Source organism: Trichoplusia ni, chromosome 9, assembly GCF_003590095.1.
Source record: "Trichoplusia ni isolate ovarian cell line Hi5 chromosome 9, tn1, whole genome shotgun sequence".
NCBI lineage: Eukaryota > Metazoa > Arthropoda > Insecta > Lepidoptera > Noctuidae > Trichoplusia > Trichoplusia ni.
The window spans coordinates 12583869-12608893 of NC_039486.1; the positions used below are offsets into that span (position 1 = coordinate 12583869).

Consider the following 25025-nt stretch of genomic DNA (forward strand, 5'->3'; position numbering starts at 1 on the left):
TCTGCCACAGTTACCCTCAAAGGAGGCTTTGACTACTTCACTGGACTTAAGTTAGCATAGTTGGAATTCACGACTTGAATTATTCGCGTTGAGTGGCAGTCCACGGTCATACATGCGAGATTCACTCTGCCGCATTACGCCCCGACTACCTATACCCCACCCTACGACTTGTTCTAATGGCTTTTTCCATAATTCTATATGATACTCAGGTGCTTACCTAGTAGGATTTAACTCTTCAGACACGACATTCTTAGAGAACGTATGCCAGTTGAGTTTCTGTACTGAGTCATCGATGTATCCGAGTGCCCACTCCAGTATGTACGGCGCCTGCGACAGGTGTTGTAAACTAACACTGGAAACATAAAATAATGATTTTAATAAATCAATAGTGTGAAGACGTAATGAGTTTTCTCACGATAACGGCAGGACCTGTGGGTGCAAAATCTACTATAAATTAAATATCGCAATTTTGACACATACACATACTGCAACGGCTGATTCAATTTGCCCAGGATAGAGTATCGTCGAACGATTAGGCGGACCGTTACCCGACGCACAATGGGCCGACTTGGAGCCTATGTGCGGAAAAGGGAGCCCACCACCAGTAGGGGGCGGTTACGCAGCAGTAGGGACATCAGACTATTACTTTATTATTTTTAATTAAGAACATAACAATTAGATCAAGGTTACCTGTAGTGATGTCCGGAGGCTATGGGGTACAGCCTGGCCGTGGCCGCGCGGATGTTGTTACAGAACCCGCCCGCACTGCGCGCGCAGTTCAGGATGCCCACGCGCACGAACTGCAGCGGCCGCAGCTGGAGGTACATACGATGTTCGTAAAAAAGGTCATCAGTCTTATCTATTTTTTTATTCATGAAGTAAATAAAAAACAATTGACCTAGAGACCAATAAATCAAAAAGTTTACTATTGGGTACACATTTTTAAGCTCAAACTAATACTATAAATTTGAAGTACACGAAAAGTTCCTTAATGTACACATATGTAATGTGCAAACACAATCTAACAAAATATTAGTACACACACACAAGTCTATGTTTGGGTTACTCTAAAAAAGGCAATACCATCTCTTAAAGCAGATAAGGTCAAGTTACATGCAAAAAAAGGTGCTAATCTTTTACCTTCTTGGCGACAATATGGAACTCGTACTCCAGATCGTAGCACAGGTCCCCGCAGCGCTCAGGCAGGAAGGCGACCAGCCACGCCAGCTCGCGGGACGACGGGTCCAGGATCTCCAGCACTTGCTTCTCGTCTAACTCCAAATCTATACACAAGTACCACACCGTTTAGGCAAAACAAAAATTTGTGCAATTTCTCTCAGGGAAGAACTAAAATCTAATAGAGCCATCCCTTGTACAGTCAATCCGATTTAAATGGTGACAGTTTTTTTTTTAGTCGAAATTATAGTGTTTAGTATTGTATGACTATACTAGATTTCAAGTTAATTATGTTATCAGTTATTTAATAAGGGGATCAGTAATTTTTGGAATGGAATTAATCGACTTCTGTTACTGAACGTATCGGCGATCACGATAATGCTGGGTACACTATTTATTTGTTACGTTACAAAGCCTCTTCAATTCCTGAAAAAGGATAATTATAACTAATACAAATATATAAACCTAAAACTATTTGTCTAGACTTCGCTTTAGGAAAGTACTACCAATAAATAAACATGTATTAATTCAGAAAAGAAAATGATACATACCATCGCTATTTAAGACTAAATCCAAGAACTCGAGCAATTGTTTATCATAATCCCGGCCGTTGTACACATGTTGCTTGTCACCATTTTGTACCATCACAACTGGCTGGTTGCGAGTCACTTGCCGACAGTACTTGTCTGTGTTCTCTGTGCAGACCATTATGCCGAACTAGAAAAGCAAGTTATAAAGATGTTGAAATGAAATGATGTCGAATATGGATTCTACTTATAGAGGGTGTGTTATAAGTGTTATAGGAAACTTTAAGCAGGTTGAACACACTCAGACAATCGACGCCAAACGAGCCAAATTAGGCAATCAATAGCAAAATTTGATAATATTTTTTTCTAGATATAATGTAATATTCGTTAAACTTATTAATCATAATTCAGAGCACTTATCACCCGGAGTATAAATATCAAGGTTTTTAATAACAGATTTTCAGGAAAACATATAAAGGTTTATCTTTGTAATGTTATCATATTTGCTACTTAATACATACTTACATTAATATTTTCACTGTCACCATAATGCAAGCTGGCTTGTGTGAAAGGTTCTTCGATATGTTCCCATGAGGCTTGATGCGGTACCACTAGAAGGACCCACACACCATCGTCTTCTAGAAATTAAAAGATTATACATGATTATGTTGTTCTTCTAATATTTCGAAAATAGTCTAATTTACATTGACGCACCACACAATAAAAAAAAATGCTTGCATCTTGGATTTCAACATCTTTTTTCACATTTTATGTATAGATTTACTAGAAACTGAACCACCGGAGTCTGAGCTGGTTTCTATAAGAATAATAAATTGGAACCACGCAACTAGCGTTATTATGGTGTATGCGGTTAGTTCTAGCATGTAAAGTTTCAAAAATACTTGACTAAGTTCTACTTGTAATAAAATCTAGCATGCATGCTGCATGTCTAGCAAGCATGTCTGCTGACCTCCATCGAGTATCCTGTTGAGGTCCGTAGCGGACAGCGTGTGCAGGCGCAGTGCCTGCGCGGCGCTGCGCAGGAAGCCGCGCGCGCTGCGGGCCGCGCCGCGCCCGGCGCCGCGCTGGTAGCCGCCGCCGCGCTTCAGCAGCGCCCAGGCGGGGGCAGAGCCCACCTGCAGGGACGAACATAACTCTGACCAGCGGTCGCAATCCACTTCACCTGGAAATAATAGTAATATTCCACAACCTTCACACAACGACATCTAGTTGATACAAAGCTTGAGAACTAGACAACTGATAAGCATACTTACATATTTCTAAATACATACATAGTATAGATAAATTATACCCAGACACAGAACAAATGAGCGTGCTCATCACACAAACATTTGTACTGGATGGATGGTAATCTAACCTACGACCTCCAGTATAAACGTCAAGGCTAGACGAGTCATTCAGTGTTATGTTACATCAAGGAGATTATTTAAGGCTGTTATTCATGAATTTTTAGGTCCCAATTAGAACAACCATATCTGACCATACCAAACAAATACCAATTTTTAACAGCACTTACCAAAATTCATATCCGGAAATTCATTTCTCATTTGATAAAGCTGCAACCGATCTACTCCTTGTGACGAGAAGAACAAAACCCATGTACGTTGAGAGCCAGTACGTAAACCATTTCTAATATCCTACAAGCGAACACAACAAATACGTTTAAAATTTAACTCTGTTTTGCATGTAATAAGGTTCAAATTACGTTGAAATCGTGCGAGTGTAATGATCTTTCTAAAAGAAGGTCACTCACCTTTAATTTATCGGGGTCAATGTCTTCTATTTTCGGCAGAGCCTCTACAATTTCATTTAATATCTCCTTCTCATCTGTGCTCTCAATCTCTTTGTTAATTTTATTGTATTTAAACACTACGGTTGTGTACTCGTCGCTGACTAGTTTGCTTCGGAGATCGTCGTCCTCGACTATCGCTACTGTCACTATGCCATTCTGGAAGAAATAACAAGGCATAAACACTTATACTAACATTATGTACTGATTATAACGACTGGTTGTAATTTTCTTACTTTAATGTCTTGAACAAGTACCTCTTTAATAGACTGAGGTTACAATGGATGCCCAAATACAGGAGGAAATTTTACAGTATATTTGGGGTTCTGGTTTTCTGAGAATATTCTATTTCACTGGTTATTTTGACGGTTGTTTTGACTGTTTTGATCATAATTCATAACAGATATGAGCTTATCTCCAGTTTAAATTATTATTATTATATTACTCATAAATAATCAAATTATGAACGTCTTTAAACTATAATAAACCCCTGAGAATGAATACTTACTAAACGAAAAGCTATCCTGGTCAGAGCATTTTTGCCGATCCTGTTGGGGCCTAGTATGTACGCCATGGGTTTGTCAGTACTTCTGAGTTGGGATATAGTAGGTACAGGGACCTGTGTCCGAATGAACATCATTACGAACTCGTCTAGAGCGTCCAGTGTTCGCTCCCCGCTGTGGTACACGTAGCTGCCGCTATTCCCCTATGAATTACAAAAAAAAACATTAACCATCTAAAGTATATAATTTTTGTTATCATGGAATTAAGTTCTGATATGGAGAAAAGAGTGTTGTGGTTCCTTTGTGGTTTTAGGCATGGATTGGCATGCACAAGGTGCAGGCTCGATCCCAAAGCAGGCAAAGTGCCGATGCGACATTCAAAGCTCATAATTATGTATTCTAAGACACGAGTGACAAAACGGTGAATCAAAGAATGGATTCCAAGTATTGGGAACTGAAATCGCCAAGCCCCAGTGAGCTTGCGAGGTGATTAGTGCTCAAACCTTTCGTTCACGGAAAGCGGCCAGTCTTAGGAGGCTGGTATTATTAAGAGTTTCAAATTAGTAAGTCATATACTTAGAAACATGTGTAACATAATGGTTAGCTGTTGCGTGGATTGAACTTGCAGAGTCAGATTCAGATCAGTACGCCAATTACCAATGTAATTGGCTAGCTTAAACACACCACTTAAGTTTTCGTGTATTTTCAATGAGCATACTGTAATGCTTTAAGTCAATTTTAATGTGTTAAATTAAGTTATTAGGTAGTCAAGCTCTGTTTAAATTAAGTAGTCAAGCTCTGTTGAGCCCATTAAGGTTAATGCCTGCAGGATCAGAGGTATGATCCAAATGGCATACAATAACAAAGCCTCGGTACAGAAATGGCAAAGGAAGGAACATAGGTGGGTTTTGTGAGTAAAAGTCTGATACTGCCTTCCACTCAACCAAAAGCGGGCTCATTTGAGAAAAACGGTAGTTGATTATTTCAATTACTTAATTATTATTTTTTATACCAAACACGTTAGTAAAATTATAAATAAAAACAATTTCCAATAACCGCAGAACTAACGTAGCATAAAACTTGATAAGAAAGCAGTAAACATGATTACCAGTCCATGGCGATAATTAAACATAGCTAATTTCTTTTAGCTATTATTTCTTTGAATGAGTTTCATCGATAAATGAATCACGACCTCGCATTTCTGACTGGACATCAAAGACTCTAATAAATGCGGAAATATAGATCTTATCTCCACAACTTTAAAGCTTAAAATAGTATTACTAATGTACAGTCGAATGTATGGCTATTAGTATTATGTAATAAAACCAAGCGCATCTACCTGTAGACCTTGGAATTGAATAGTTGGTTTAGATTATTCCTTATGAGTAAGCTTTTACCAAATCAATATTATTAATACATAAAGCCCATTGAAAGCATCTGCTTTTGTGTACGAATATAAGAGCAAAACTTAATTTGTACCTTTACCGCTCAATTTTATCCATGCAGTCAACTCACAGTGAAATTAAAAAGACTTCTTGATATGTTATATATGTCTAATCTTGGAATGGTCAATTTACAAGCACCGGTTAAGCCATAGGGTATAACTAGAATATACTTACATTTGGATAAAACAGGAGTGTAGGATAGCTGCCTATTCTCATATTGTTGAAACAAAATGAGTTGTGATACTTGCAGTTGACTGCACCTATTTTTACCTGAAAACAATTATGGATACATTATTAAATTAAAACGACAACATTGGGTAATTTAAGATATTGCTAGATTTTCAACCTCCCTACATAAAGTTACATGTATCAAATATTATTTTACTTTGTGATGTATAGCAATCAATTTAAATTAAAGGTGTGATGTTAAGTTAACTGATATTAATTTTACATCCTATCAAAGAAATATACTTACAATTCCTTTGTACATTTCAGCCAACTTCTTCCAATGTTCAGCCACATTTTGACATGGCGGGCAGAATGGTGAATAGAAATTAATAAAATAGAATCCTTCCTTCATGTAATTCTCTGCAACATTAAGAACATACAGTTATTTTTTTGCCTGTCCGTCATGTCATAGTCATGCTTGGATCCCAAGCAAGTCAAAGTTATCAACTTTTCACAGACAAATTTGTAACTTTTGGAAAAGACAGCACATCTGATGTCTTCCATTCAATGTTCTGTATCTTAAGTGATTATCAAATTTTTTCAAATAAAAAGATACTTTTTTTTCAATGTTAACTTTATTTTGAATGTGGCTTGTTCTAGTTTGCCTGATTAAAGAATTGAGATATGAAGTAGACCTATTTAAAGATTAATTTTCATTTCATTGTAATAACAGTAAGGTGTGTCCAATAGCATTAGATAAGGGTATTACTTTGGTAAATTAGTCAAGACTGGTTAACTATCCAGGGCACAGATAGCCAAATGGTTGAGGTTACTATGTTAAACCCACTGTGCATGCCGTGTGGCGGGTTCAATACCCATGTAGGACAACCATTTGTGCGATCCAAGAATACTTGTTCTGAGTCATGTTGTCATTATGAAACTCCCCACAACACAAGGATAAAATAGTTTGGGAGTCATTTAAAAAACATACATTCATAAATAACTTGCATTTGTCAAGCTACAAAATGTAAAATTTTGAAACAGTTTTAATTATTGTGAAGGTTCAAAAGAGATGCCACTCTATACCTTGTGTTGTGCTGTCACACTACCACCACCTTAATGTTACTTTTAGGGGGTATACCTTCTGGCTGTTTATTATTTGTAAATATGAAAAGAAGTATTGCTATTCAGCTGTGTATTACAATACTCACTAAAAGTGGCTCCAGATAAAGTGTCCACATATGGATCATTATGATACAGTCCATTGTAGAATAGATTGTCATATTCAGACTGAGACCGGTAGTCATATTTCCTAGAGTATGAGAAAGACCCATACACATCATAATTCTTCCTCTTGTCAGGGTCTTTTAGAGTCTCATAAGCTTCTGTTATTTTTAAAAACTTTTCTTGTTCAGCTTCACCCTATAAAAAAAGTTGTGGCTGTATGATGAGATGGCTTAGCTTTTTAAAAGCATAAAATGTTTATAAAAGAAAATATAACACTCAGTGCTGTAGGATTGAAATCAATTTAGTTAATTACTTTGCAAGATGCTTGTTAAACATATCATGTGTTGAAACTTCTTATAATGTACGAACCATATAGACAAAGTTTAATAGTAATTGGTACCACAGTTTATGTTTCTTTGCAGTACTTACTCAGCTAGAAAAAAAAACTACTTACAGGATTCTTATCTGGATGGAACTTGACAGCTAACTTTTTATAGGCCTGTCTTATTTCTTGCGCCGAAGCTTTTTTCGACACTCCTAATATCTCGTAATAAGTTACGTCTGTTAGGTTAACCGCACTGATAATTAAACAAGCAATAACTATGAACCGCAACCTAAAACAAATGAAACATTATAGTTTAGACAGTATTCCGTTTTATTACAATGAGAATTGTTTCGTAAAGGCATAGTTTCACTCACATTTTTAATTTCAAAAAGTTTCAATGACAACCGGTACTTTTAGTGTTAGAAATTAATAATAAAACACATCTCACAGAAGTATTAACTAACTCACGCATATAATAATTAGGCTACGATAGATAACACTGTCTAAACGAGAGGAAAATGATAAAAATTTAATTGTTTACTTTTTGTGTAGGTGTCAGATAAGAATGTTGAACTTCCTCGATTGAACTTATGAGGGGCGAGGAGGAGAGGGGATCTTTACTAGTGCCGTGACCACTAGTCGTAAATCGAGTGATACTCGCCAGTCAGTTAATCGATTTTCGATGCAATCGTAATAACGAGATTTACTTATCTACTATCTTATAATTACTGAAGACCGTAAACTTTCAAAACTCTTGATATCAATGATATTATGACTTACAAGTAAATCTAGGATAAAGAGTAAAACGATCTCTTACTCCCGAACTTCAGAGAGATGTTTTTTCTAGGTTTGTGAGCTTTAAGGTGTGTAAGTAATTTCTTTAAGGGCTGATTAAATTATCATAGGCTGTCGTCGCTGAAAATTTCGTCACTGTATTTTCGATTTGGAAGGCACACGCAAAATTAGATATGTCGGTAATCACTTACAATGTGTGAGCGTTGGCGTTTAAATGCGACGTGTCCACAACCGATTACATAGAAAATTAGAAAGTTAATAGGTAATCTGTTGCTCATCTCATAGAACAAAATTCTTTGAGTAGCAAAACCACAATATATGTAGGTTAGGTATACATAGGTATACATTCTTACACCTAACCTGGTTGCGAAAATTGCAATTGTTATTTCCTCAAAAATTCAGCATCGGTTTTAAACACGTACCATTTGTGACGTTGAGAGAATATAATGATATTAAATCCGGTTATTTAGTTCAAGTGGTAGAAGTATGTTATCTATGATTTTAACGCCTACCCGTAAAGTAATAAACGTAGGTGCCGTTACGAGACTTGCTCCTACTAATAGGTAGTGTGGTGGAGATACTAAAGGACATAGCTAATTGTTGAGAAAAGTATAGGTTAAGCAATCATTTTGCCTTAATATACTTAGGATCCCAGATAATCACCAATTACGACTGCTAGCTGACGACAAGGGCCCCAATTTTGTTATTTACAATGGCAGATGAATGAATGGCAATTGAAATACATTTGTAATTATTCCTATTCTCTTTAGCATTTTGCTAATACAATATTTGGAATTTAATTTGTATTGACCTTGAGTTAACCGTCCCGAACGGAATTTCCAATTATTGTGTGGAAAAGTGCCTAAGAGCATACGAAAATTGTCATTTTAAGCCAAATCATGACCTCTCAACATTGATCCTACCGTAACAACAGTTAGCAGAAATTGATACTTAGAACATACCTTAGTAGTTAAAAAAATACCTTAGTTGATAGGTACTGCGCTAGGACATGGATAGGAAGAAAAAGGAAGTCACTTGAAATAAAAGAACTGAAATAATGACAAAAATGTTTTTTATTAATATATATCTTCTAACACGTGCTATAAAACATTGTGTGTTAAATTGTGCTCAAAACAGTTTACACAAACTCACTTGGCAAATTTATTTATATTTAAGTACTTACACCTAAAGAAAGCTTATCACAGGATGATATAGTTGCTAATTACTTTGCAGTGGTAACTAGAGTTACATTAATACATCTAACCAGATCATTTTGATCATACCATACTTAATTTATTTGAGGCATAATGGGGCTTACAAACTCTAAGGAACCTACAACATTTTTCAAAAGACATTAAGGCAGGGTAATAAAAAGATATTAAAAAATATATTATATTTGTCGATGGTTCTTTTTGTTTAATACTGACCAGTCCCCAAGATATAAATAAATCTGCCTAATATCAGGTGGAAAACATTGTAGGGTAGTTCTACTTATGCTTGGCAAACCAGCTACCATGACATTCCTTATACTAACTGTACTTCTATTTTATTCTTGCTAATGCTCTAAGTAGATAATATCCATTACCCAACCATGAATTGGTTACAATTCTTTACATAATAATATATTGTGAGCGCAATACATGGCAATACATATTTTTTAGAAATTACGAGATTTGCGTCTAATAAATGCATTTTATTTTATTCTATCAAAGCACGAGGCACCACTCAAGCTATGCTAAGCAATGTGAACATACTTAGCTCACGGGTTTACGAGCTAAGCCCTTTGGCCAAGCGTTAGCGTTGACAGCAAACGGTGGAGTGCAAGACATTTTAAATTATAATCGGAACGAGCGCTTTGTACTTGGCTAAAAGGGCTGGCCTATTAGTTTAGCTCGAAATTTATTGTACCTTTGTTGTGGTAATTTATATGCTAATTATATGAATACCTAAAAACCATTAGCGCCGTACATTTATTGTCGGTAACTTCACAATACAAACAAATTAATTGTATGTTGCTCAATTATTTTTTTCACATTTGCTTCTCTCGTAAAGTTGTGTATAGTTGAATTGTAAAATAATAGTCCCACGGTTATGGTATTTAGTAATACAAAAAATGCTTCATTTATATTTAATTCCGATAGTATTTATGGATTTTTAGGGATTAAAAAGGACGGCCATTTTTTCCTATTTTTAGATCACCATTTTTTCTTCTTCTTGTCTATGGTTCACCTTCATTTTAATTTAACCAACCTTTTTACATTTCTTTCTACAATCTCTATGGTTTTACCCTTAGGTACAAAATCAGTTAAAACATAAATCTAATTCGACAAATCGCTTATTCGTAACATGTTGTCGACACGCTACACCTTCTGAATAAACATTATAATGAGATTTATTGACTTCTTGGCAAGTGCGGGCGCAGCAGAATCACGTAGCAAAATTTGTGATCATTTAAAATACATTCCATAACTATATAAATTAGTTACAGTAATTCACACTTGTAAACCCTTTCCGAATAATTTATTGATTATATTCTCATTATGAAATGAGTTCTATTTAAATTGCTATACCTATACCTGTAGCTGTGGGTATTAGCCGGCTGATTTGACAGATCTCTTCATGGTGAAGTAAGCTAGTATTCTAACGATGATGATCTCGATACCAAGTATCATGATGTCAGTCCAGTAGTTGTCAGCTTTCAGACTGAATTCGTTTATCACAGCTGTCGGATGTCTGAAAAAGAAGAGTTTTCGTTATTTCCAGATTTTTTAGGCAGTTTAGAATTAAAATCAAGATAAGTTCTTATCCAGTACGTGATCTTTAGCTTTTATGCCACTGCAAAAAAAGCTATGGAGATCCAAATTTATGCCTTCTTAATTTTTGCACATTTTTTTTACTATACAAAAATTGAAAATCTAAACTTTTATCAAATGAAAATTTTTAGGTTTTACCAAAAATTTAGGTTCCTACTGTTCAGCTATCTAAACAACCATTCATCCCTTTTACTCATTATTCAAGCAGTCGCCCTTTGTTTAACACTTCATTATCCATCACATTATGTCGCCAAAAGTGCAGTACGATACATCTCACATTATCATACCAAAGCCATTAAACACACTCTTGAGAAAGTTACACAGAGCCAAAAATAATTATATTTACCTTAAATGACAATAGTTCATACTCTCAGGGCATAATAACGGCTGCCTGCCATTCGAGTACAGACTGAGTACGAGGGCTTCGAAGGCGTACTTCAGGAAGGAGCCGTACGACACGACGCGCATGAAGGGGCTCATGTGCGCCAGCAGCACCAGGTAGCCCGCGTACACTATCATGGCGCACGTCCACACTGCGCCCAGGAATGTGCCGTTCTGGGAAACAATGGTATGACATTAAGACCTTTTTTGGTAGAGGAGTATAATCCTAAAATAGAAGTGGGAGGGATGTGTGAGGATGTTTTAATAAAAATACTATTTAAAAAAACACTCCAAATCGTGATGGATATGGGTATGAGTATGTCCTAGGAAAATGGCATAAGAAAGAAAGGCAGAACAGTAGGAGTAGGTTTAGCTTAGCTAATTATGTACCGAGCCTGGCACGTCCCTTTACCGATGATTTTCAGTCATTTCTACTTCGTTTATTATAAAGCGGGAGTTAATTGGAAGCACCAGTAATGTTGTTGGGGCTTGAAAATTTCTATAGAGGTATCTTTTTAATTTTCAATTTTGTCATGTTTAAAAAATCAACATTAAGCGCCAATTAATTTTCAAACTTAACTAGTGTTCATTATAAACAATGTCCAACAAGAATCATATTACTAAAACTAATAATATCACCCGATTCTGTTTTCTACGAGCATCACGTGCCTATCGGACATGTGCCTGGGAATAAACATCAGTCACATGTTACACAACAGATAACAGTGATTCACAAGTTCATTAGGTGTAACCTCTATTGAGTAACACATCATTAGAACTGTTTAGACCTTAATTAAGTCATACTGTGTTATGCAGCCATTATAGTGCAGATGGCAGATCAATTGATAATTGTGTTGTTTATCACGCGACATTGCGTGTAGAATTGAGTTGATGAAGATTTAGTTCATCTTGGCAATAGTCCTAAGTCTTAATGCCACTGGGAACAGTATTAATTTTAATTAGAAATTGTCTAAGATTATTCCAGACCCTTACTCAAAACACGCCCACTCAAAAGACCCTCGTGTAGAAAGTACTTTTTCCGCTATTCAGAAATTCTACCATTATTATTTTATTTTGCGAATCGATAAGATCATTATCTTCATTATCGTTTTTCCTCCTTTAAGTTTTGCTCGTTTTTCTGTTTCTGAGCTCCGTTATTTCCTCTCTTTTAATAGCTTCTGCCTTTCCCTCTACTAGACAGTAGACGGAGATCTTCGTCCGTTCTTTCCATCGATTTTGGGATTTTATCCCTCCCGTCCAATTCCCACCATTTCTATAGTCACGAAGAATGAAAGTTAAGGTTACTTACGACAGGATTAAAGCAGGTCCCGATGACGTTGCCGGTGGCCTCTGCCAGCAGGGCCACGTTGGCGAGCGCGATGACGAACATCAGGAACCGGTGAGGCTCTAGCGGCTGGCCCGACAGGAAGTAAGATGGTACGGAGTATACGAAGCTGTAGATTACCTGTGGGTATTTGTATAGTTGAAAATTACTCCTTAGACTTACTACTTTGATGTTACATGTAGTAGGAAATTTTGCTACTTAGGCAGAAAATCATCATTTATTCAGGTTTAAACGAATAGGGTTTGTCTAAACAGTGGTTTCTATGTAGGGAATAAATTTTTAGCTGGAACTTCTATTTGGCTGATGATGAGGTGGTTTTGGTCAGGTAAAGAGCCCACACCACTTCACGATTTCATAAATTCTCATAACGCCGGCCAAATATTCGTAACGACAAAAAAAATGCTATAGATAGTCATTAATCTATACTAATATATAAAGCTGAAGAGTTTGTTTGTTTGTTTGTTTGAACGCGCTAATCTCAGAAACTACTGGTTCGATATGAAAAATTCTTTTTGTGTTGAATAGACCATTTATCACGGAAGGCTATATAACTATATAACATCACGCTGCGACTAATAGGAGTGAAGATACAATGGAAAATGTGAAAAAAAAACAGGACGGGTATAAATCATAACTTATATCTTCTTCTGCCCACGGGAACGAAGTCGCGGGCAACAGCTAGTATCTAATATACAGCCACGTGTCATGTCAATTATCGGCCCTTTATGTTTAATTATGGCTAACTGATTGACTTACCTGTAAAGGCATGCCAGTGACGAGTAGCGCCGCGTAATACGTCTTCAGATTGTACCAGTTGTTAAAGTTCTCTTTCTTCAATACTGACATCTCGGTGGGGACTGCAAACAAACATAAATATTAAGTATGGTAAGAGTCTTGGCGACAGGCCAAGAATGAGACGACGGGATGCAACCGACTCTTTTGCGCAAAACTCGGAATTAATGATAACGGATGAATGGGGTTATGGAGGCCTTTGCCAATAAGTGGGACACTTATAAATAGCAATAATGATAGTAGTAAGTAAAGATATTAGGTATTATTCTATGGTAAATTTAGGATCTCTTATTTAGACGTTCCCATATTTGTGTAGGTGTTAACGCATCGAGTTTTCTTATTGACGTTAAGGTTCACAAATTCAAGGATTAAGTTAGGAAAGCAATTAAAAACGGTGGATGTAAGAACTAATCAATAATAGTTTTAAGCAACTTCTACGACGCTTGCAGAAGAAAAAACATTTCCGTGTAATTAGATAGTAATAAGAAACAACTTACTAAAGTATCTACTTTTTAAAAGGTGTTTTGTTTTGTTTCGCTTGATAAGTTTAGGAGTTTTTGTATGTGTGCGTATTGTGCATTTAATTTAAATTTCATACTACAACGTACTACCTTGACATTATAGAAAAACGTGAAATTAACAAGCATATAGTCTGTCAATCTAAGATAGTGTTGCACACCTTGACATTTCTACCTTCAACGTTATTATACTTATAACATTAATGAAACAATAAAATAAATATTAATCTTTTCTGTAAAATGAAGATTATCATTTTTTTTTGTCTAGAACTGTTTCTTTTTTATTCATTGTATACTCAATACCGATTTTCATTAGAATTGATCCCGACAGGAATAACAAACATCCTTAAAGAAAACTATTGCTGATATAATTTTTTATGTCTAGTACCTACATAAAGGAAAAGCTATCGTAAACAGAAATCGAAACAGCAATATGCTACAATACAGCCGTTACTATAGATTAGGTAAATGTAGCAATAAAATGTAAAGGCTATTATTTCGCTCGATTGATTTTAAATATCAACAATGGTAAAACAAAAAGTTAACTTACTTGTTTACCCGCCAATAGACACAATAACAATGCGAACATTCAAACAAGTATTTTTTTATTAGTCCATTGTAGAGAGCAGATGGCCATCTAATCGATTGAAACACAAAACCAAATTTAACTAAACTCAAAGTTCAATAAAAAAAAAATCGATTGAAACTATGTGACTTGTGGCAATCTAGGTGCAATCTAGAATTCTACAGAAAACATCTCAGTCTAACAGGATGAAACCTAGTCTTAAGCCCATCTCAAGCTTATCATGTGTACCATTAACGTTTTCTGCAGATATCTTACTAATCGTTCATTAATTTATTATAGTGATAGTTAAATTAATATTTAAGAATTAGCGCTCCTTTAGTAAAGACTACGTCGATAATATAATGGTCAAATGTGCGAATGCTGAGAGCAATGTCTCGGTTAAGTGACTTTTGTTAGTGACTATGCAAAAATGGTGGTACAAGACTTACTTTTAAGTACGGCAGGCATGAGCGACGTGTAGCAGAGGTAGACGACGCTGACCAGTAGGAAGCTGAGGTTACTGAGGGTCTTGGAGCCGTCGTTACCAGCTCGCTCGTACAGCAGACCGAGCAGCACGCCGATTACCATGTGCATGAATAATTTGAGGTGGGATACTGTCTGTGAAAACAAGAATCACTAATGATGTGACTGTTCAGAAAAAATATCTAGAAAAGATTTTTTTAAGCCTCCCGCACTAATGAATTTAATACTTGTGTCGCCGGAGGGTTTTAAAAAGACTCAAGACAAGCATTCGTGGATGATACAAACGCTTGTCCAACACACAACGTGGAAGGTAGTCTGTAGCAGTAACTAAAGGTCTTAATTATAATTAATAGCTTTTATAATAAATTATGGCCTTTATCATATTATACGTACACAATCTGAATCTCCGAGGATTACATTAACACATCCATTAACTTAGGGATTCAACCAGCCGATTAAAACTATCGCAAGCAATTATGTCTCGGGAAAATTGTTCGTACTTCTCAAAGCGAATTGTAATTTCCATCCATTTGAGCGTTATATAATGGCGTTAACGATTGAGGAAATACCACTTGGCTAAGGAGTAAAACTATAGTTAAATTTTCCAACCTGTTTTTACGCAACTTGTAGCCTTCAAGTTTTCTCTGAGGAAAATGGTAAAGATCCCTTATTAGTGCAAAGAGGTTGCAAATTACTGATCTAAATAAGGCAGTGGTACAAACTTGTTTTTCCACGTGACCTACCGCCACGTTCCGCCTAGTTTCCTGCGTGCCTGATGCACGTGAACGCGAAAATTACTGACTACGTAAATTAATTAGCCGTGGAATTTGTACTGGTATCTACTGGTACCCCATTGTGTTAATGGGCAGATAATAAAGTGGCAGTCATTATATGTAGCGTCAAATAGGTTCGTTTAATTTGATGGCAATTTGCGGAATCGGTTCACGATGATGTTGATGATAGCTTAGTATTTAAGATGATTGCGTGTCTACTAAATGGTTACTTCTGAAAAGGTTCAAGATGAGAAGAGTTTAAACTATAATTTATTTTTATAGAAGCTTTTACAGATTTCTTTTGTTATTTTGAAGAAAGTTTTCATCGTACAAACCGATCAGATTCTGACCGAATGTATTCTGTAGTGTAAAAGTCAGGAACTTAAATTGATATTCAATCATAAAACATTTCTTATAAACTTGTGGAGAATTATCGTACGTAATTAGTCATTTTGTGAATCGTATTATGATCTTTTGCTACAATTATTTTAATAAGGTCTTTTCACTTTTAAATCACAATAATGAAAATCAAGTAGGTACCTAAGTACAGCTTGTTTATGGACAGTGATCAGTAAATTTGTTGTTGCTTTAATTTAAACTTGAAAGGTTGTCATTGTAATTAACGTGAATTTGGACCAGTATTGCGCCCAACCTTGGGTTTTTGTTAAGATTTTAATCGTACAAAATATTCCGTACTTTAACCTGGATATTATTATTCATTCTTTCAAGTTAAACTTTAAAGTCTTATTTTTATTTATTTTAAAAAGTTCCAACTGTTGAGGAAACATTTTTGAAAACAGGTTATCGTGATACTTTTTTGAAATATACGAGTTGATAAATTTTCCCTTGTGTTTTTAATTTCTCTACTAATATTCATCCATATGTTATAAATTAAGTATGAAAGTGAAACCTTTTTAGTTTTCTCCAAATGATCTTCATATATCAAACAGTTATTACAAGACAAATTATGCATGAACCTGCACATGGAAAAGACTCGATTAATCTCAATTAAGACTCACCCAATCTCTGTACTGCTGTAGTATGCATCGTTTGAACAGTTTCCCGAACTTGTATAGTTCGTCTGGCGGGTTGACGATGACGGAGGTCTTCCCGAAGGCGATGGCTTCGCTCCTCCTCTCGATGACGGGCAGAGGTGCAGTCTTCTCCGTCCATTCGTGTCTTGAACTCTTCTCTGCTAACAGCTCGTTGAACTTCCCGTACTCACCAGTTGCTATTTCTAGAACTGTGGAAGCAAGACTCTGTTATTGTTTCGTAAAGTGGTCTTAAAAAGGCTTCGATTTTCCTTTGGTTTAATCATTCCGATAAAGGAAAAGTTTATTCCATAAATAGTACAGCAGCTTCCGCGTTTTTATTATGACAATTCGACGTGCAAAAAAATAACAAATATTAACATGACATTTACTTTCACGTCACTTTTATTTCAAATGCCATTGTTCAAAGGATGCATAATGAAGACATTTCCATAAGCTTTCATAATTCACCAGAAATACTCAACCTTCGGTCATTTACCTCAGCCGTTGAACTTTTATGAAAATTATCATGATACTTCAATGAAACATAACAAACAACATATTTAAAGTGGATTAAGTTATCCTAACTGTTGACAATCGTAACATATATTTTACTACTTACGATCAAATGCAGTACACGTGGCTTGCTGCCTACGTGTCGTGAATACGATCTCGAATGATTTTGACGTAACGATAATAACGTAATTACGTGTCTACATTTAGCGTTTTAATGCTTTATTATTTATTTATGTTCTTGATTTCGCCAGTGGGTGTGTGGAGAGGGGGGGCGGGGGGGTGTCATATCAAATTTTATAAATTCTCGAGTTTCGAGTCGAAACTTTCGACAAGCTGTACAAATTCACAATCACAATGGCACAGACTCACGGCAAGCATTCGGGGATCTACACAAATGCTTGACCAAATTGAGAAATGCAAAGAATAAGACTGCAAAGAACAGTCAAAACAAGATTATTACGTGTACCTACCAGGAAATGACCATATATTCATAATTAAATTAAATGTCAATTAATGCATAAACTGTATGCAAACGCATCTTGCCGTATATAATAGATACTGGTCTCAACAAATTACAATAATATCTACATTTACTATTTTAATTCAACCATTTACATTCTACTATTACCTAAGCTTGTGTTTAGCGGATGTCATTAGGTTAGTCATAGTATACAATTAGTCTTTTAGTACAAAAGTAGTATTTGTGTATTTTCAAAACTATTGGGCGCAGGATGTTATTTTGAAAGTACATTTTTTTTTAATTCGAGAAATGGAATAGTTTACGCACGTATTTATACGATTTTAAAATAAACAAAATTATTTAAGAAAGGTAAACTCGCCTTTGTTTTCTAAGCTTTTAAAGAGATAAAATCTAATTCCATAACTTATCTGCTACGTTATAGGTGTGATGAAATAAGAAATGACGTAAAAGAATTTTTTGGTAGTTAGCACATAATCGCATTCGTTGAATAGTATAGCGTGCTTACATTTGAATTATTAGCACTTTAAGCACTTCACACGTCGACGCCTCGAGAATGATTGATGAACCATCTGATTCAATTCATCCAGTGATTTAATGACCTTTTAAATAATTATGCAAATCTTAACTGACGTTATCTTAAGGTATCTTTATTCTATACACGATTCAATTTACATAGGACATTCTTTAGGATATTAAAAAAAAGTACAGTTTTTCGATGATTATAACAATGACATCAATGAAACAAAGGTGTTTCTAATTGATTTTTAAGCAGATTAAGCTATTTGTTACTGGTTTCATTTTTTGCATATTTCTGAACACACCAAAAAGTATAAAACTCACTATTTTGAGATATTTAAACACCATTTCTGACTGCATTCAGGGCTATAGGACTTATTATCCCGAACAAAAATATAAACGAAACAATTACTACTAATAGTTACAATTACCTTTGCTCAGATTTTTCGTAAACAACTCCTACACTACAAAATTTAATCCGTATGTCGATGGAGGATTCAGAAGCATTCAAGTCGCATGCACTAGGCACCCAGATTCAAAACAAGCATTGGTCTTCTAAGTTATAAGTGCCGCTAATTCTGAATATCATAAGACCTAATGTATACTTAGTAAGCAATAAAGATTTGACTTTGACTTAGACGTCGACCTAAACGGAGATCAAACACGCGATATGTACGTCTCGCGCAGTGGGTTTGGCGTGATGACCCATAACACCCGACTATTCGGACCTTTTCGAATCAGACCTAGGAAAACCTCCTACTAGGACCTTGTACTTTGTTATGAATAGCTTTAAACTTACTGTAATCAGCGGGATTGTTGTACATCGGGCACTGCAGTCCTACGGATGCGAGGTAGGGCACCGTGTCCTCACTGGGGCCGTGGAATATGCACATACCCTCTGCCAGCATGTAGACCTGTATCAAACATGTTTAAGTGTTATATATTAATAAGTATACAATTTTATAATATCACTAGCTGACCCAGCAAACGTTGTTTTTCCGAATATTTTTTTTTCTAGTTGTATGTATTTTTAATGCCACATTATAAAAACAAAAAATGTCGTCCATAAAATAAAATATATTTTTTTAGTGTGAGCAACCCTTATCACTTAGGGGTATGAAAAATAGATGGTAATCGATTCTCAGACCAACTGAATACGCATATAAAATTTGGTAAAAATCGGTTAAGCCGTTTCGGAGGAGTACGGTAACTAACATCGTGACACGGGAATTTTATATATTAGAAGAAGAAAGGCTCATGTTTAATAAAACTTAAAAAATGGTAATTGGGATGAATTATTGCGCGTTTACCGAATTCAAAACGATTCAGTTTTTTTTCTAGCCACTGCAGGGCAAAGGCCTCCTCTAGATTTTTCCATTCTGTCCGCTTCTGCCATCCATTGATTCAGTTTTAGAGTACAAAATTAAAAAAGATGTAGTTTGGTTTCAAGATTCAAGTGTTTGTGGTATAATCTTCGTTTCATCCTATATCATAACAGCGTTACAGAAATAAAAATAATCTTATTCCCAGTTGATTTACTCTACATTGTGTTGAATGCAGTCTGAATATTAATTTATTAACTCGAATGATTTAATAAAGTTTATAATGATTATTGAGCTCGCGATGTTAAACATTAATTCAATAACACGAGGTCCCTACATCTAGATCGATAATAGTCATTATCGCGTCGAATAAATACATTCCAATGCTAAAAATTACCTTACTTGCCTTGTCTGATATATTTGCAACCTTTTACGTAAATCGTTACATAATACACCTAAGAAATAAGACAAAACTGTATATTTTATGGAATAAAGTGGATTGCCTTAGTACGGTACTTAATTGTTTGCAGAAATCGCGAGTTTTCATGGTAAGGAATTTATTTCTTTCTTGGACCTATTCAAATACAGTAATTAAGTAAATGGATATGAATGGGTTTTGAGAACTTTGAAAAAACATTTCATCATGAATTATATTGTACTAGAAAGAGAGAAGTAGATATGTTCGCTGAAATTTATTAAAAACCATTTAAACTAAAATAAAAACTGTAATAATTCCATTCTAAAGAGCTCTTTTTTTCTCAATCTACTCGTACTTCGTCATAGGAATAATTTTATTTACGTCGTGATTATTAATTAAATCGGAAAACATTTATGTTACTGACTAAACATTTATGTGACTTTTTTCCTATATAATCCTTGTGATTTTTCCATGTCTTACACATCAGTCATCGCTTAACTATTCGATATAAATTTTATTTTAGTTTTATCATTAATTTATTCGTTGTACGCAAGCTATATGCTAATTACTTATATTGCGGTATGACATTCTGATTAATTATAAAACAATATTCGATGTAATTTTTTGCGCAGTAAGGTTTTTATTTTCGTGTTAAATATAGATATTAGATGTAGCTTATTTCAATGTCATTTTAACTAATTGGAGACTGGACTTGTGTTTGTTCGTATTAATAAATAAATGAAGATAATAATATGTAAATGACATTTCGTTTGGATTTCATAAGCGTTGTTTAGAAGGCAAGCTTTTCACATTCACATTCGCTAGGCTAGGCAAGGGCTACAAAAATGTTTCTTGAAGAGATAGGTAGTGCAGTAGGCCCTCAAAAATCCTGGAAAACCCATCTTACCTGATCAAACATCGAGTAGATGGAGGCTGGAGGCTGGTGTATCGTGCAAACAATGGTGCGGCCATTCTTAGCTAAGCTTTTCAATAATCCCATGCACTGAGCTGACGTTCTGCTGTCCAAACCACTGTGAACAAAATGTTTTAGTTTAATAATTGAACTAACATTTATTCTAACAATCATTCGATTCAACCTAACGCGATCATCTGTTAAACGTTTAGCCTACCAAAGTCATGCCGTAATTAAATTAACGCTGCACATGTTATAAGTGTTTCCTTCATGAGTACCTAATGTTTAACAGATTTGGATTGTATGTAAGCTTAAAGCTTGTGGTACAGGGTGTTTGCCGTGTTTAAAGACATGAACGCGAGCAGAGGCGTGGAAAACCCCGGTTCAGAATGGGACCTATTAATGTCTTAATGTATAGTTCAGTGGGAAGTTTTGGGTGATTATCACTTTACGCTTTATAAAACATTATCGTTTTTCTAAAAATACAGGTAAACAGGTTAATCACTTTGATTGTTATCTTAACTATGCCGAGTAAAGGGTAAGCAATCCAACCCGGCAAAAAATGGTTGAATCTGTTTCATGAGAAAAATGGATTAATTAAACCCAAGTTTAGAACAATAGTCTATCTATCAATTGGACAATCTTCAGTGCATATAATAAGGCAAGAAATGAAATAAATTGCATCCTGGTTTAGACTATTACGATGATTTATGTAATCAACGCAATCATTATGATTCAATTTCTCTTAATTACACCTCATTAGTTAATAGACGCGTAATAAAGTAAGACGGATAACCTCTTCAGACATGTTGGATCATAAATAGTGGTAATAAATTATGTTGAAGTATGATGAACTTTGATTTCGAATATTAATTTACACCTTCTCGATATTTTTGATATAGTCTTTCGTTGATTTTTTTTTTCTGAGATCTATAATCAATTATAAATGCGGAAAGGTTTTTTTTTATCCAGGGAATATGGCTAAGCATATGTTCAAAAAATTGACGGAGACATATGATTATGTATTAAATATTATAACATTATTTTTAATTCAGTAATCTGTCTTGCTGTCATGTTATTTTTTGCTAAATTTACATTAAAGTTTTTTAGTTAATAGGTACCTCATATTAATATTGCTTCAACATAAGCTCACGCTTGTAACATTGGAATAGACACGAACACATAATTTAAATGTCAGATATAATTGTTGTGTATGTATACTTACATATAAGCATGTCAAAAAATAAAAATAAATATTGCTTATTTTCATCGTTTTACGAAAATGTTACTATAAGTAACACATTAACATGCTCTCTCTCGTAATTCGAGGTTTTCTATATAAGAAGGTTTTCTTAGCAGAACCTCAATTCACATAGAAGGAGTTAAAGAACAGCGTCTTTCTGGTAACACTAGCAATCTAAACTCGATTCCTATTGCTCAGCCACTCCTCTTTCATAAAATGGGGATTGACTCATAAACTTCAGTCAATCCAGGGTCACTCACAAGGCCCTCGTGATTCCTTCTGTATTTAATAACTTACGTGGTAGGTTCATCCAGGAACAGAACAGGTGGGTTGTCTATCAGCTCTACGGCTATTGAGAGTCGCTTTTTCTGTCCTCCAGAGAGATGTGAACACCTCGTGTTTTCTGATCCCGCCAAACCCAATGTGCAAAGAATGTCGTTTATCTAGAACAAATTAATTTAATATAGTAATTTACGGATAATCGGTATAGACATGGGGTCTCTACTAGTGCTGACAAAATTTTATGTGTATTAGTATAATAGGGTTGACATTAGTAGCTGTCAGAACATTTTTGCATGGGAAAATTAACCCTTATTCTATGATGTGCAAATAACGGTCAACTATGAGGTGATAGATCACTTTCCAAGCAAACCAACCTGTGTTGTGTGACAATAGTAGGTATTAGTCTAACGGGATTGATCACAGTGATAAATGTAATTTTTGACATCAATACGTCCGTTATAAATTAATATTGCCTTGGGTATTAGGAGCATCTTTCCTTTAACTGTCAATTTGTCAGTATAAATATAAAGCCCGATAAATGTTTATGCAATAAATATGAGACTAATATTAAAATATTTCGACTGTTAACCTGTGCACTGCTCCTTTCGTAATTAAGGTGTTCTTATTTTTTTTGCAGTATCCGAGTTAATCGACCGGGCATCGACCTTTGAGGGCTTAAAACCGGAAACTGGCGAAATACCCACTGGGCATAATTGGTTAAAGGACTAAAAACGGTGTTTCGTATAGCGTACATGTACTGTTTATGCGATTACCATTGACACGTCAAGTAGAACATTAGACGCTTACATATATCGCTTGTTAACTTTCAACTGCTGGACAAATACCTTTACCTATAATAATGATGCTATGGTGTACATAGCCCAAGCATTCCCAAAAGTCTGTTTCCTATCGCCCGGGATACGAGTACTGTAACAACTATTTGATCACGTTATGTCGGACAAAATCTACTTACAACGCTCATCTTTAGCTTTTCTGTAAGTGTATCCCCTAACTTCATATCAGCTGCGAACTTCATGAGTTCAGCGACCGTGAACAGCGGGTTGAGTCTATCATCCTGGAGGATGTAGCAAGACTTCTTTCTATACGCCTCTAACGATCGCATCGAGCTCTTCGGACTTAGCTCACAAATCGTGTCGCCCGCACGAATTCTGCCTGTGACGCCTCGCGTTCTGAAATAGAAGTATAATGGTATAATAAACATGGAAATGTAACAAGTGATCTATAAAATAGGAAGTGTCTGAACGAAGTTTAATAAGGAAGTGTCAAAACAATTAAAGCATAATAATGTTGAAATGTATTTCCGTGACTTGGTGAGGTTGACTTTTGATTGTACCAAAATCAAAAGTCAACCTCATGCATATTATCAATTAAGCAAGCATAATCTGATTTATGAATAAAGAAGAATATACAAGCTAGTAAATAATAAGTTTTTACTTACGAGAAGCCAGTGAGCGCGTTCATGAGTGATGATTTCCCTGCACCAGAGGGTCCCATTATAGCTGTCAGCTGACCGGATTTAAAAAGTCCAGACACACCCTTCAGGATTGTCTTCGTCTCTAAAACAAAAAAGATTAATGAAAACCTAGTCAATTCAATTTACGAGAATTACGTCACCTTCTGTACTAAATTGATTAAAAAAACACATCATAGAAGTATTATCTTTATTTTGATGATAAATCATAATGGGTCACTAAAACAAATCGAACCGTTTACGAAAATACAGCTAGACGATCCAAAAACAGGCCCTAGTGCTAGTTTTGAAGCTAATAATATACTTAGATAATGTTATGTAGCTTATGATTCATAATAACTGTTTTAGATATAAGCTCAACTTGACCTAAAAACTTGGCAATGAACGATGGTGGACTTAATTGGCAGTTGCTGTTAGGAACTACTTAGTAGATATTACCGTTGATGTTGCGATGTTTACACCTCAACGAACTGTGTGTAATGTGAGTAGTATGTAGCGTATGCTATGTTATACTTTTTACCCAAGGAGGGATGTTTTTAGAGTTCACTTCTTTCAAAGGGTAAATCAGAATCGTACTAAGAGACCGCTGACGGACCTTCCGTCATCTGTCTGTACCTCATGAACAGCGATAGTTGAACAAGTGAAATTATCACAGATAATGTATCTGCTGCCACTATTTAAGTATATATCCTTTATAATACTAGAAATAAAGCTCGAAGTAAAACAATGCTTGGCAGGTCAAAATATTGATGGAAACGCAACCGATTTGTTTATATTTAGCCTATTAGTACGGAACCCGAAGTGTTGTGAATCAGGCTCGCTTGCCTTTATGACTTAATTAATTGATAGATCAGATCTTACTTATTTATCCTTCTATATTTTTCCTTATATTTTATAGTTAAAAAAAATGTTATACCTACTATATCTGTAATGACTACCAAGTACCTGACACTTCGAATAATAGGAAATAATTAAATTCCAGTTTAATTATATAATACCTACTCGTAACATTAGTTTTGTCTTGATAGTCTATTAAATGCTTGGGAAGTAAATGGCAGATGTGAGGTCAACTAGTTCCGTTTTATCTAAGGTACAACAACAAAAGCATTAGCAAAAGAAAAAAATCATACGATCAACTATGTCAGCGTGTCTGTCTGTATATATG

The 25025-nt window shown here is 35.3% G+C and overlaps 1 protein-coding gene across 1 annotated transcript in view; it reads right to left on the reverse strand.

Annotated features, from left to right (window-relative positions):
- The window catches only part of LOC113497229 (dnaJ homolog subfamily C member 10-like), a 46211-nt gene that overhangs the window by 1934 nt on the left and 19252 nt on the right, over positions 1-25025 (reverse strand). The window contains exons 2-24 of the mRNA XM_026876675.1: positions 23828-23945; positions 23342-23558; positions 22384-22529; positions 20838-20961; positions 18990-19104; positions 16666-16889; positions 14840-15008; positions 13272-13372; positions 12480-12635; positions 11136-11344; positions 7311-7470; positions 6841-7051; positions 5937-6049; positions 5636-5731; positions 4022-4219; positions 3478-3672; positions 3241-3361; positions 2674-2886; positions 2229-2341; positions 1728-1893; positions 1141-1283; positions 691-815; positions 218-352 (exon numbers count right to left, since the gene is read on the reverse strand). Of these exons, the coding sequence (XP_026732476.1) occupies positions 218-352; positions 691-815; positions 1141-1283; positions 1728-1893; positions 2229-2341; positions 2674-2886; positions 3241-3361; positions 3478-3672; positions 4022-4219; positions 5636-5731; positions 5937-6049; positions 6841-7051; positions 7311-7470; positions 11136-11344; positions 12480-12635; positions 13272-13372; positions 14840-15008; positions 16666-16889; positions 18990-19104; positions 20838-20961; positions 22384-22529; positions 23342-23558; positions 23828-23945 (3568 nt within the window). The remainder of the gene's footprint in view (positions 1-217; positions 353-690; positions 816-1140; positions 1284-1727; positions 1894-2228; positions 2342-2673; positions 2887-3240; positions 3362-3477; positions 3673-4021; positions 4220-5635; positions 5732-5936; positions 6050-6840; positions 7052-7310; positions 7471-11135; positions 11345-12479; positions 12636-13271; positions 13373-14839; positions 15009-16665; positions 16890-18989; positions 19105-20837; positions 20962-22383; positions 22530-23341; positions 23559-23827; positions 23946-25025) is intronic.